The following is a 13,595-nucleotide window of genomic DNA, read 5'->3' on the forward strand; positions in this document are numbered from 1 at the left end:
CACCAACATCTATATTTTAAACATCTGGATTCCTATTTTATTAAGCAGCACGGATTATATTCAAAATTTCCAATTTTATCGTTCCTGGTTCAGTCATTTGCTGGCCCGTTGATCTTCTTCAGCTGATAATCTGTCTGTATTTTCATGCCTCAATGAAAGCAGCACCAGGTGAGCACAATCTGAAATATATATCTTGAATATCCATCGGACAAGACCCTATTTTGAACTTATTTCTCCTGCAGTTTTTTTTCGTAGACTATGAGAAATAAGATTTTCTGGTCTGATGAGACAAAGATAGAACTTTTTGGTGATAATTCTAAGCGGTATGTGTGGAGAAAACCAGGCACTGCTCATCACCTGCCCAATACAATCCCAACAGTGAAACATGGTGGTGACAGCATCATGCTATGGGGGTGTTTTTCAGCTGCAGAGACAGGATGACTGGTTGCAATTGAAGGAAACATGTATGCGGCCAAGCACAGAGATATCCTGGATGAAAACCTCTTCCAGAGTGCTCTGGAACTCAGACTTAGCCGAAGGTTCACCTTCCAACAAGACAATGACCCTAAGCACACAGCTAAAATAACAAAGGAGTGGCTTCAGAACAACTCTGTGACCATTCTTGACTGACCCAGCCAGAGCCCTGACCTAAACCCAGTTGAGCATCTCTGGAGAGACCTGAAAATGGCTGTCCACCAACGTTCACCATCCAACTTGACGGAACTGGAGAGGATCTGCAAGGAAGAATGGCAGAGGATCCCCAAATCCAGGTGTGAAAAACTTGTTGCTTCATTCCCAAGAAAACTCATGGCTGTACTAGCTCAAAAGGTGCTTCTACTCAATACTGAGCAACGGGTCTGAATACTTATGACCATGTGATATTTCAGTTTTTGTTTTTTAATATATTTGCAAAAATTTCTAAATTTCTGTGTTTTTTTTCAGTCAAGATGGGGTGCAGAGTGTATATTAATGAGAAAAAAAATGAACTTTTTTGAATTTACCAAATGGCTGCAATGAAACAAAGAGTGAAAAATATAAAGGGGTCTGAATACTTTCCGCACCTACTGTAAATATATACAGTCCTGTAGCAGGGTTCAGGGTCCTATCAGACCAGTGTCTGTATGATCTCATATCAGCAAATCCAAGGTGGTAAACATGAAAACCCCATGATAAAACCTTTTAAATAATAAAAAAGTTGAGGATGAATATATATGATAAATAGTGTGGTGCAGTGACCGTTGTGTCCGCTAGGGGGCGCTGTGTGGGTGTCCCAGGACAGCCATATAAGCATTTCCATTGCCCTGATAGGTGTAGGATACTGAAAGATCATAATGATCAGCAGAGGTACTGCTGAGTAGTACGTTCCGTTACAATGTGTCAGGGAAGCCTGTGTGTGGCTGTGTGCAATAGGACCTTGTGTGAGGTCATAGTCATGTGATCACCTGTGGGTGTGGTTATGGACCATATAAGGTACCTGAGGTCTGGTCACATCGTGGTGAATGCAGAGACCCGATTGGTCCGTTTGGAAGGTCTCGTGTGGCTTCCTGCTTGACAGCACGTGTGGACACTGTGACTAATGGCGAAGTGTGCCTGACTGTTCCCAGGGAGAGGGAGTGAACATTAGCAGTGTAAAGCAGCATGCAAGGTAACCCGGAGACGGGACTACAACTGAGAGACTGTATAGCCGGTTGGCTAGATGAAGCACAGCCTGTGTGACTAGGAGGCTATAGGGGAGCAGAGCTCCAGTGTGAAGATACCTTAATGTCTGCTGTAAGACTGTTTCATATCGTGATTGGTTTATGATAATGAATAAACCTCATGGACGGTGATATTGCTTTATGGAAACTTGTGCCGGACGTGATTATTCGCTGCCATGCGAGTGTCCCCCAACCTTGAATGACAGCGCTACCTCACAAATGATGGAGAATTGCTAAGGGCAATATAGTAGCCTTGTTGCTGGGGGCAATGGAAAAGGGCTGCCAAAAAAAAAACTTTGTTGCTAAGGGCTGCGGTTCCAACAGCACATGTTGCAGTGCTGGCAACGCTGAGCCAGCAGGGCTGACTGTTGTGGAAGCCGTATACTGACAGCAGCTCAGTGAAAGAGACTGGTGATTGCTAGGGTGCCTCTGCGGATAAGAGGGACCCGAGGACCTGTGTGGCCGACACAGGTAACGGACAGGTGTTCGTTGTTGTACTGACCTGGGTCAGTGAGCAAGATCCTGGAGGGTCAGTGTTGGGAGGTTCTGGGAGAGGAGTCGGATCCCTGGAACACGTGATATGACCTTGGACCTGGTGAGGCTGGTGTGTTGGGAGACCCTGGGAGGAGGGTCGGCTCCCTGAATAGCACCCGTTGTGCCCTGTGTGTTGGACGGTCTCAGGCGGAGACAGTACGTCCTGAATAGTGCACAGACAGGATACGTGAGTTTTTTTTGGAGTTTTTTCGTGCATGTGTTTTTTCTTTTTCCTCTGCAAAACCTGAAGATGCTTGCTGTGGCTCAGTGGGGTCACGAAGGTCTCGCAGCACAGGGACCTGGTGTTTTCCTTTTTGAGATCTCCTCTTTGAGCATTGGTAGCAGACGCTGTCTGTCTACACCATCCTGCTGCAGCTTTATTGCATGTGACTAAGCGGATACAGTAGTTGTGGCTTTACACAACTATTAAGGGTGAGTACCCTGTATTATTTCTTTATACCCATTATACCTGCACTGGTAAGGCCCTATGGGCACGCTGTTGTGGTTTCTTTTATCTTCGAGGGTGACAAGCGGCTTCCAGGTAACCCGGCGGGGTTACGAAGGGGACAAGCGGCTTCCGGTGGATCAGCGGGTCCACGAAGACGGCGCAGCAGGAGCTGCAGGGACTCCAGCCGCTGTGTGTGTGAACAGCAGCCGGTGGTGTCGGTGATCGTGACAGCAGGAGCTGTGGTGTGCCAACAAGGACTTGTGTGGTATCGCTAAGACATAAACTGTGTTTTGTGAACTGTGGTCAGAGAAGACCGGTATAACGGACATGGGGAAATCCCAAAAGGGGGTGGAGTCCCAAAAGGGGGCGGCGACCCAAAGCGGGGTGGTAACCCAAAAAGAGGTGGAGTCCCGGGAGGGAGCAGCAACCCAAAGTGGGGTGGTGGTCCAGAAAGGGGCCAAGTTTGAAGGAATGACAGCGCTGGGTGACTCAGTGGGTATGTCTGTGGAACTGCGGTGTGAGTGCATGTCTTGGGAGGAATGCGATGTGTCTTTTCCTGATAACGACGAGCCACAGGTGTGTAACGTGATGCTGCACCGGGAAGGAGTCCCTGGTAGGCTGGACTCAAAGAGTCAGGTGACTCTGACAGGAACTCCACTCGTTTTAGCTCTGACCGAGAAAAACGTCAGAGTTCGCTGCGTCCACGGGGTCATTGTGAATTATAAAGTGGACAGAGTCCTGATTGAGATGACAAAGGGGGAGTGCCAAGGTGGTAGTATGCCACCAAACTTAGTGTATACCTTTGAGAGACGCCGGGACTTTGTCATGTTTAAAGATGTGGGGCAGGAGGATAGAGACGTTTCTACGGTAGCGCTAGCAGACACTGAGACGCTGACGCCTCCTAACGTGGACAGGCCAGACATAAGGGTGATCGGAGAAAGAATTGCGTCAGACGAATTTACTGACCTGACGTCACCTGAAGGGTACATCAGTGTGAATGAGAAGAGTGTGGTAAACAAAAAGAGCGGAGTTGACACATGGATAGAGAGTGCCTTGGGGGTTCACCGTACCATGTGGTGTGACTGTGACGTGTTGTTTCCAGTAGCCACCCCTAGGACAGAATCTAGTGCTGTGCTGACTGAAACTCGTGACAGGACTGAGGGTAACCTGGTCGAGAAGATAACGGGAGTAGAGACACAGTCAGAGGGTAACTCGGGGGTTCACTCGCCTGATGGGACTAACCCAGGGGTACCCTTTGACGATATAATTAAAGAATTAGTGGTGCGACAAGTGCTGGCTAAAAGAGAACAAGATCAGGAGATACAGTTAATAAAAGAGACAGTGAAAGAACATGTCAAACAAGAAAGAATCTTGAGACAAGTGGCTGAGCACAAGGTGGAGGGGCTCGAGTAAGAAGTCTTGGAGCTCCGAGGTCACCTGTCCACCGGGCAAAGTGTGAACAAGAGCCTTAAGGAAGAGATGGAGGAACTCAGAGGAGTAGTAGAAGGTCTTTTGCGGGAGAAGAGCTTGGACGGAGATGTGCAGTGGCTGGGTCCAAGTGATAACAAGACGGAACTGCCGGTACCTATCTTGGCAAAGGCTCGCGAAGAGATAAAATCTCCTGAAGTTGGTGAGCAAAGAGCCGAAGAAGACAGTCACCCGGTCGGATCAACTGTAGTGAGGGAAGTGTCCGTGGCAAAGCCAGAGTCTTCTGTCCAGGAAGAGAGCAAGACCACGACCTTCAAATCTCTGATTGAGGTACCCGAAGACATGCAAGAAGCCTGTGCGGAGGAAGGTGTACATGAGGCTTTCAAAGAGGCGGTCAAAGCGTGTGAGGTGCACTGGGCACCTGAGACTCGGCAGTTGGTGATAGTATCAGCCAGGGAAGATACATCAAACCGAGTACCTCTCCTGAAAAAGATGCATTTGCAGTGCCTACGTGTCAAACAATTGGTTAGACAGAGTAATATGAAGGCTGCTCGATGCCTAGACATAGCAAGAGAGGCTATGGATCGGTTGGGTTTGAGGAAAGATGCTGTTCCGGTACCCAAAGCTCTGATTGGGAGAATCATTGGAAGGTCCGGGAAGGTAATGCAAGACCTTGTGAATATCTCCGGTGTGGTGAGGGTGAGGATCCCTCCTGATGATGACCAGGTATCCAGGGAAGTGGATAGGATTTCCATCATGGTGGTTGGCTCCGTGGAAAGCCTGAGAGACTTTCGGATGCTGGTGGAGTATCGAGTGGAGTACCTGCAAGAAATTGAGCAGTTGAGGCTGGACCGTCGGCAAATTAATAAAGAAATACAGAATACCAGGTGGCGGCCGCCTCCAACCCAAGATTTAAGGACCTGAACGGTTCCTCCAAGAAGTGACAGGGCAGATGGCAGAAGAGTGTCAGCAAGGGGTAGTTCGACTGGCAGGATGACGTTGAAAGACCATAGTTCCTGTGAGACACTGACTGAGTCAGACTCAGACCAGACAGCAGGCTCTACTAAGACTTATGACCGCACCAACCGAGAGAGACGGTCAGTGAGAGAAAGATCAAGTGACGAAGCATACTGCAGACAGGTGGAGACTAGAGAGTGTCTGATGACGCAGACAAACCGTGACTGGAGGGTCAAAGACAATCACCGGTATTATGCCCGCTGAGAGCGGGGGGAGACCAAATGTAGAGATGAGGCCGTATGACAAATGGAGACAGTTCTCTCGACCTGGTGGGCAAGGTGTAGTGAGTGCCCAGTCTCGAGAGCCAGGGTTATGCTGTGTGTTCAACCCCACATGTTTGAATATAGGGGGGAGGTATGTGGTGCAGTGACCGCTGTGTCCACTAGGGGACACTGTGTGGGTGTCCCAGGACAGCCGTATAAGCATTTCCATTGCCCTGATAGGTGTAGGATACTGAAAGATCATAATGATCAGCAGAGGTACTGCTGAGTAGTACGTTCTGTTACAATGTGTCAGGGAAGCCTGTGTGTGGCTGTGTGCAATAGGACCTTGGGTGAGGTCATAGCCATGTGATCACCTGTGGGTGTGGTTATGGACCATATAAGGTACCTGAGGTCTGGTCACATGGTGGTGAATGCAGAGACCCGATTGGTCCGTTTGGAAGGTCTCGTGTGGCTTCCTGCTTGACAGCACGTGTGGACACTGTGACTAATGGCGAAGTGTGCCTGACAGTGCCCAGGGAGAGGGAATGAACGTTTGCAGTGTAAAGCAGCATGCAAGGTAACCCGGAGACGGGACTACAACTGAGAGGCTGTATAGCCGGTTGGCTAGATGAAGCACAGCCTGTGTGACTAGGAGGCTATAGGGGAGCAGAGCTCCAGTGTGAAGATACCTTAATGTCTGCTGTAAGACTGTTGCATATCGTGATTGGTTTATGATAATGAATAAACCTCATGGTCTGTGATATTGCTTTATGGAAACCTGTGCCGGACGTGATTATTCACTGCCATGCGAGTGTCCCCCAACTTTCAATGACAGCGCTACCACACAATAGCCAGATAGAAGAAAATAGAAACAGCAAGTAGGTGTGTATAGAAACTCACATATGGGTGTAGGCCCCTGAACATATGCTCAGTCTAGACAAGACCCCAAAGAAGAAGAGGAAAATACGAGTCGGGGGGGGGCGCACTTTCCTCTTTAGATTGGTAATATTCTACCTCCTCCTCTTTCTTCTGATTCCCTCCATTTCCCTCTTTGGGTCTTGTCCAGACAGGAGTATTTTTTTGGTGTTACCTGGATAGATTCAGAGAGCTTTGCCCATATGCTGGCCTCTATACGCACCTACTAACTGCTTCAGTTTTCTTCTATTTAGCTATTTGTCATCTATATCAGGGCTATGCAAGTAACAGCACAAAGACAGGGACAGACAGAGACCAGAACCCAAGGCATGGGAGCTAATATGGGGGTCATTATACAGCGTGGGAGCTAATGCTGGGGAACATTATACAGCATGGGAGCTAATGCTGGGGGCCATTATATAGCATGGGAGCTAATGCTGGGGGCCATTATACAGAGTGGGAGCTAATGCTGGGGGCCATTATATAGCATGGGAGCTAATGCTGGGGGCCATTATACAGCGTGGGAGCTAATGCTGGGGTCATTATACAGAGTGGGAGCTAATGCTGGGGGCCATTATACAGAGTGGGAGCTAATGCTGGGGTCATTATACAGAGTGGGAGCTAATGCTGGGGGCCATTATACAGAGTGGGCACTAATGCTGGGGTCATTATACAGAGTGGGCACTAATGCTGGGGGCCATTATACAGAGTGGGAGCTAATGCTGGGGTCATTATACAGAGTGGGAGCTAATGCTGGGGGCCATTATATAGCATGGGAGCTAATGCTCGGGGCCATTATACAGAGTGGGAGCTAATGCTGGGGCCATTATACAGCATAGGAGCTAATGCTCGGGGCCATTATACAGCATAGGAGCTAATGCTGCGGGCCATTATACAGCGTGGGAGCTAATGTGGGGGCCATTATACAGCGTGGGAGCTAATGCTGGTCTTTTTGTGGATTCGCATGCGTTCTTACACCCATTCCACTATAGAAATCCGCAGGGGTAAAAACCCATGCCAATCCGCAAAGAATCCTCAGTAAATCTGCACAAAAAATGCACAAAATCCGCAAAAAAAAGCGTGGATTTTCACCTGCGGATTCTGCCAAGAGATGCAGATTCTGTACAGAAAATTCTGCAGGAAATCTGCAACATGTGCACATAGCCTAAGGCGTCTATGTAGCGCTTGAAAAAAACTGCAAGGAAAAAAGCGCTGTTGCATTTTTAAGTGCAAAATCAAAGATTTTCTGTAGTATTAGAAAAGCAGTGAAAACATGTCTTCAAATCTGAATAAAAAAGCATCAAATACGGGGGAACACACATAAAGAAACGCAGCAAACTTGCAATAATCAGAGAAGATTGTTATCGCGCCCTGCTGTGCGGACATCGGGAGAAAATGTGTAGAAGAATCACGACCTCTGCGTTGCATTTTTATTACGTTTTTCTATGGGTTTAATAGAGAGAAATATGAATCACGCCATTTTTTACGCCATTATTAATTTTTGTAAATAGTCTGATCGCTGTGTTGTGTGTGCGGGTCGTTACGATTACAGTGACACCAAATATGTCTCTTATGTGCTGAGTTATGATGTTTATTATTTTTTTTTAAAAAAGCAAATTAAAAATGACATTATTGGAATTGTTTTTTAGTAATTAATTTTATAGGATTAAAAAAAATCTGTTATTCTCCCTCTAGAATTCAGAGACATAAAAGTACAATGCTATCTACAGATTTATCACTATGAAATCTGCCTGTAGCATCAGAGCCTGCACTACAGATCAAGTACACAGAATTATCCCAGTGACAGCATCAGAGCCTGTGGTAGATTTATCTCCTGCCTCTAATGCTGAATGTTGTAGGAAACTCACACAAAAAACATTTTTGTAATTTTTTTTTAAATTATTTCTAGTAGTTTGCTAGGAACAAAGAAAAAATCTGACTTTTTCCTAACCTCAGTATAGAAGTACAAAGAAATACACTACTGTATATAATGTACAGAACATGTATAATCTGCTTCTGGGGTCACTGCCTGCAATAAATCTCAAGATTACCAAATTCTCCTATGGTTGATATTATGGGCTTCGGCACCTAGCTGGGACTGCTGCCTGAGATCATGGAGGCTTGAGTTTGAATCCCAGGGAGACCTGATCACAGGAGAACATATGTGAATGATATAATTTAACTTATGCACTGAGCAGAGAGACGCGGCCCCCCTCCCCACCGAGAAGGAGGAACGATGGAGATGTCCAAGAGAATGGTGAGAATTAGACGCCGGGACAAAATCCCTGACGTGCCGGCCAGTCACGCTGAATCCGGCATGGTTGTGAGCTATGCTCCTTAAATTACAATAATAGTCTTATTCCTTTATAACACACTAAGGCCACTTTCACATTTCAGGCTTTCGGTATCCGGCATGGTGCGGCGAAAAACCGGACTGCCGGATCCGGCGCCTGTTACGACCAGATCCGGCTTTTTCCCCGTGCTGTTTCATAGCTGCCGCATTGCGCCGGATGGCAATGCGGCGCGTCCGTTTTTTTCCGGAACGCCGGACCGGTTTTTCGCACTGCGCATGCCCGGAAACCTCTGCCAGGAATATATCCAGCAGAAAGAAGGATCCGGTGTCTGCGTTTGCGGCCGGATCCAGTAGTCTGGTTTTTCGCCGCACCATGCCGGATAGCGGAAGCCTGAAGTGTGAAAGCGGCCTAAACTCTGCTGTGTCCGCCTGTCCGGCTCCCAGCCCACCAGAGCTGTGGTCACAAGTTATTTTCTGGGTCATGCTGCGCCGTTCTTTAGTAGGAGCTGATGGAACCTCGGCTTGATACATTATTGCAGGACTGAATGACCATTGTTTCTTTATCTCCAGGTCGATGACACAATGCTGGAGAAATCTGCCGAAAAGTTTCCCTTTAATTCTCCCAAGACAAAGGAAGGTTACTTCTACCGTCAGATCTTTGAGAAGTATTACCCGGGGCGAGCTGACTGGCTGACTCACTACTGGATGCCTCGATGGATCCACGCCACTGACCCGTCTGCCCGGACACTCACACACAATAAATCTGATGCCTAAAGTTCCTCCAACCTTGAGGAAGAAACACTTATTTCCCACTTTACATAAATTCTCTCTTTTTTTTTACGACAACAGTTTACAATAAAAGCCAAGTGTAGAAGGATTTCACGTAAATGTTCCTGAGAATGACGGATAATTTTACTCTGACACTTCATCCTCCGGAGGACGTAATGCATTCACCTCCACCTCCTGATTGACGGATCCAGTTATTAGAGGGAATGTTACAGGTTGTTGTCTGGGGGTCTCCACACTGTGAATCACACACAGACCTGTCAACTGACTGAAGATGTGGAAATATTAATGCACATCATTCTATAAATGTAGCGCATACAGGTAGCCCGTACGAACGCTCTGGAACAGTATATGAGGGGTAACTAGATGGATAAGCCAAGCTCCTCTCTTCATAGTAACGGTGCAGCCTTACAAGGTTGGATGGAGCAAGCAATTGCGAGCCAAACCAATACATAATCTAATGCCAGTACTTGAGGGCACTATGGATAAGGAGAATGAGGAACCCTAGTCATGTGGCAAACTTCCCCATATGTGTAGCCAGGACTTCACAATCTTGTGAGGATTGGAAAGCTGATGGGATATGTGAATGGGGGCCAAAGGTACACATACTTTAGGGGCCAACACCTTGGATGTGATTGGCCAGTAGAGAGAAGAGAAACCATAGCTCCCCTATGAGTGATGTAGATAGGTTAGGGCTCCTGTCTAAGGCATACCGCAACAAAGAGGGGCCAGAAGATCGTTACATCTGGTCACACGAAATCCTGCATTGATTAGAATCATAGAATCGTAGAGTTGGAAGGGACCTCCTGGGCCATCTGGTCCAACCCCCTGCTCAAAGCAGGATTCGCTAAATCATCCCACTCAGGTGTCTGTCCAGCCTCTGTTTGAAGACTTCCATTGGAGGAGAACTCACCACCTCTCGTGGCAGCCTGTTCCACTCATTGATCACTCTAACTGTCAAAAAGTTTTTTCTAATATCTAATCTGTGTCTCCTCCCATTCAGTTTCATCCCATTGCTTCTAGTCTTTCCTTGTGCAAATGAGAATAAAGTTGATCCTTCTACAATGTGACAGCCCTTTAGATATTTGCAGACAGCTATTAAGTCTCCTCTCAGTCTTCTCTTTTGCAAACTAAACATTCCCAAATCCTGCAACCTTTCCTCATAAGACAGGATTTGCAGACCGGTCACCATTCTGGTCGCTCTTTTCTGAACTTGCTCCAGTTTGTTGATGTCTTTTTTAAAATGTGGCGCCCAAAACTGGACACAATATTCCAGATGAGGTCTGACCAAAGAGGAGTAGAGGGAAATAATGACTTCACGTGATCTAGACTGTATGCTTCTGTTAATACATCCTAGAATTGCATTTGCCTTTTTTGCTGCTGCATCACACTGTTGACTCATATTCAGTCTGTGATCTATTAGTATACCCAAGTCTTTTTCACATGTGCTGTCACTTAGCCCTATTCCTCCCATTCTGTATATGCTTTTTTCATTTTTATTGCCCAGATGTAGTACTTTGCATTTCTCCCTGTTAAAAACCATTCTGTTAGTTGCTGCCCACTTCTCCAGTTTATTTATATCTTTTTGAATCCTCTCTCTCTCTCTTCTCTAGTATAAGCTATCCCTCCTAGCTTTGTGTCATCAGCAAATTTAATCAGTTTACCCTCAATTCCTTCATCTAAATCGTTGATAAAGATATTGAACAATACAGGGCCCAGGACAGAGCCCTGTGGTACCCCACTTGAGACATTCTTCCAACTGGATGTGCAGCCATTTACGACCACTCTTTGGGTCTGATCACTAAGCCAGTTATGAATCCACCTAACAGTTGCCTTGTCCATTCCATACTTAGTCATTTTTTCAATAAGGATTGTATGAGAGACTTTGTCAAATGCTTTGCTGAAGTCAAGATATACTATATCTACAGCATTTCCTTGATCCACCCAATCAGTGATTCCGTCATAGAAGGATTAGAACTGCTTCCATTCTAAATTGCCTCATCTGTTCTGTGTTGGCCACTCCCATCTGGTATATATGCTCGCCACTGGCACTTGGGAGTTGCCAGGGATAGTTTTACTTCCTGGTTAGGCGTTGGAGGAATTATTCAGTGTTTGGAGTAGGTGATTGGAGAGTTTTTCAGGGGCTTTATGAGTGGAGTTGGTTTGCACGTGTATCCTTATCCTTTCCTATTTGTTTTCCCCTACCTATCCCTCCCCTGTGTTCCACTCTGTTATTTTGTAAGTATTTTCGTTTGATTTAATAACACTTCCAGAGATTTTTTGAATCTCTGTAAATGAAGGCACGGTAGTCAGTTATTATTTTAAAATAGTCAAAATATATTACTTAATTACTGGAAGAAGCTAAGGCGAAACGGCGTCATTGGGGTGGCAGCCCAGGCATACAGGAGTCCCTCGTTATTGCAGTAAGTCATTCTGAATATCAACTGTACACCAGATTATTTCCTATCATTATACTTGTTGTTATAGCCATATACTAACGATATGAAAGACTGATCCTTATATGGGTTCCCTAGGATTAAAGGTACTTACCTACCACTATAAAACACAGCACCCCATCCTGACCTACATTCACTAAATTGTACCCAGCACTTTCATTTACTATAAACCAATACATACTAAGTTCTTAAAATTTCTCAGCACCACCTGCACTTTACTATATGAAATAATCATGAGGATATCAAATACTAATTACGAAGTGTTATTATATCTTGATTTGGAGGTGTCAATCACCTATTTATGACAGCGTGTATTAATATATTTGTTTGTAGTTTTCTTTCATTCCTGTCTGTCTTGTGTGTCTGGTTAGTGTAATCTTGTACTCTTCAACCTCACACCTCCCTATGTGGGAAGGGATCAGTTAAGGTTTAAGATAAGAACATAGCAAGGTACGTGACCCCAGCATGTCCACCTTCCATGCTAATCTGGGGGACAGGGATATAAAGGGGCGCCCCTTAGTTCGAGGAATCAGGTGGGTGCCCATGTGGCACCCCAGGAGTCCAGATGCCACAGTAGCATTGCCACCCTCACAGGGGGTGATGTCATGGCTGGAAGCAAGGAGGGTTTCCCTAGCCAGATAACACCAACATCCAACAATTTTCCTACTCCAGACCAGAAGGGGGAGCTCTAAACCCAGTTTCAGGGGAGCTTTCCTATAAGTTCTGGGCTGTAGGTGGAGTTAGTTAGTTGCAGTCTGTGAGAGTCTGTACAGGGATACAGGAGCTGTGAGGAGCTCGTCCCATGAGCAGAGTGAAGAGAGAGGAAAGTGGAAGTTTAGGAAAGCCTGGGGATTGGAGCTGTGACCAAGCTCACCCCAGGGAAGAGCGCTTGACACCGGACGCCGGAGTCCATGGCTGCATGGCTACAACAGTCCCAGCAGCCAAATCTGGAGGGCAGGAGACTGCAGGCCTCCTGGCCCCATCACACACCTGAAGGCACAGCAGCATACCAGAGCCGGAGCTATCACGAAGGAGTGACACCTGTAAAAGGCTCAAGCTGCCTGCCATACAGGCAAGAACTAAAAACAGTAAGGAACAGAGGACTGAGCATAGCTTCAGGCAGCAAGGACCTCAGAGGACAGCGCAGTAAGGAGGCCTCCAACACCACCTGGCTTAGGGGATCCCAAATTGCTTCCAGGCTGCCCGGATCTCCATTACCATCTGTAATCAGTGCCCTGGACTGCACCACAAACCGTGAGTAAAAGTGTGAAGACTGCACCCTGCTGTGTCCTCAGAGTCATTTACGACACCATCCCCTCTGCACTACATCCATCACTCTGCACTACAACCATCACCACTATCTTTAACATCATAAGTGCCCTGGGACTTAGCTCTACCTGTGGAGAGCTGAATCAACTCTGCCGCATCATCATGAGCCCCAGCGGTCTCTTTAAGCAGCATCGGATATCCCTTGCCGAATACCACAGGTGGCGTCACAAGCTATATCTTGTAAACTTTATTCCCCTTTTATGATAATTTTCATTGGATGCTCAGGGCCATGGACCGGGTCACTGCTGCCATGACATATCCCCTTAAGAACCGGCCCGGTACCGAGTATCCCCACGGCCCTGGCGGGCACTCCACCCACAATCCCTAGTCACTAGATGACAGTTCCCCTCTTCATGGTAGCTCTATAACCCTATATGTGTTGGGTAGCTCATAGGGTAAGCAAGTCTGTGTCAAAGCCATACATACTATTGAGGCAGCCCCTATGGATGGAATGGGCCAGTGGAGATGGTGGCCACTTTTCCCATGGGT

At 46.8% G+C, this 13,595-nt stretch overlaps 1 protein-coding gene across 1 annotated transcript in view; it reads left to right on the forward strand.

The window, feature by feature from the left end:
• LOC141095774 (asparagine synthetase [glutamine-hydrolyzing]-like) overlaps positions 1-9,411 on the forward strand; it is a 90,890-nt gene extending 81,479 nt beyond the window's left edge. Inside the window, exon 12 of the mRNA XM_073582078.1 lies at positions 9,106-9,411. Coding sequence (XP_073438179.1) covers positions 9,106-9,309 — 204 coding nt within the window. The 3' untranslated portion in view covers positions 9,310-9,411. The remainder of the gene's footprint in view (positions 1-9,105) is intronic.
• The last annotated feature ends 4,184 nt before the right edge of the window (positions 9,412-13,595 follow it).

This window comes from Dendrobates tinctorius, unplaced genomic scaffold (assembly GCF_039654945.1).
Source record: "Dendrobates tinctorius isolate UK_male_01 unplaced genomic scaffold, ASM3965494v1 ptg000070l, whole genome shotgun sequence".
In the NCBI taxonomy this organism is placed as follows: domain Eukaryota; kingdom Metazoa; phylum Chordata; class Amphibia; order Anura; family Dendrobatidae; genus Dendrobates; species Dendrobates tinctorius.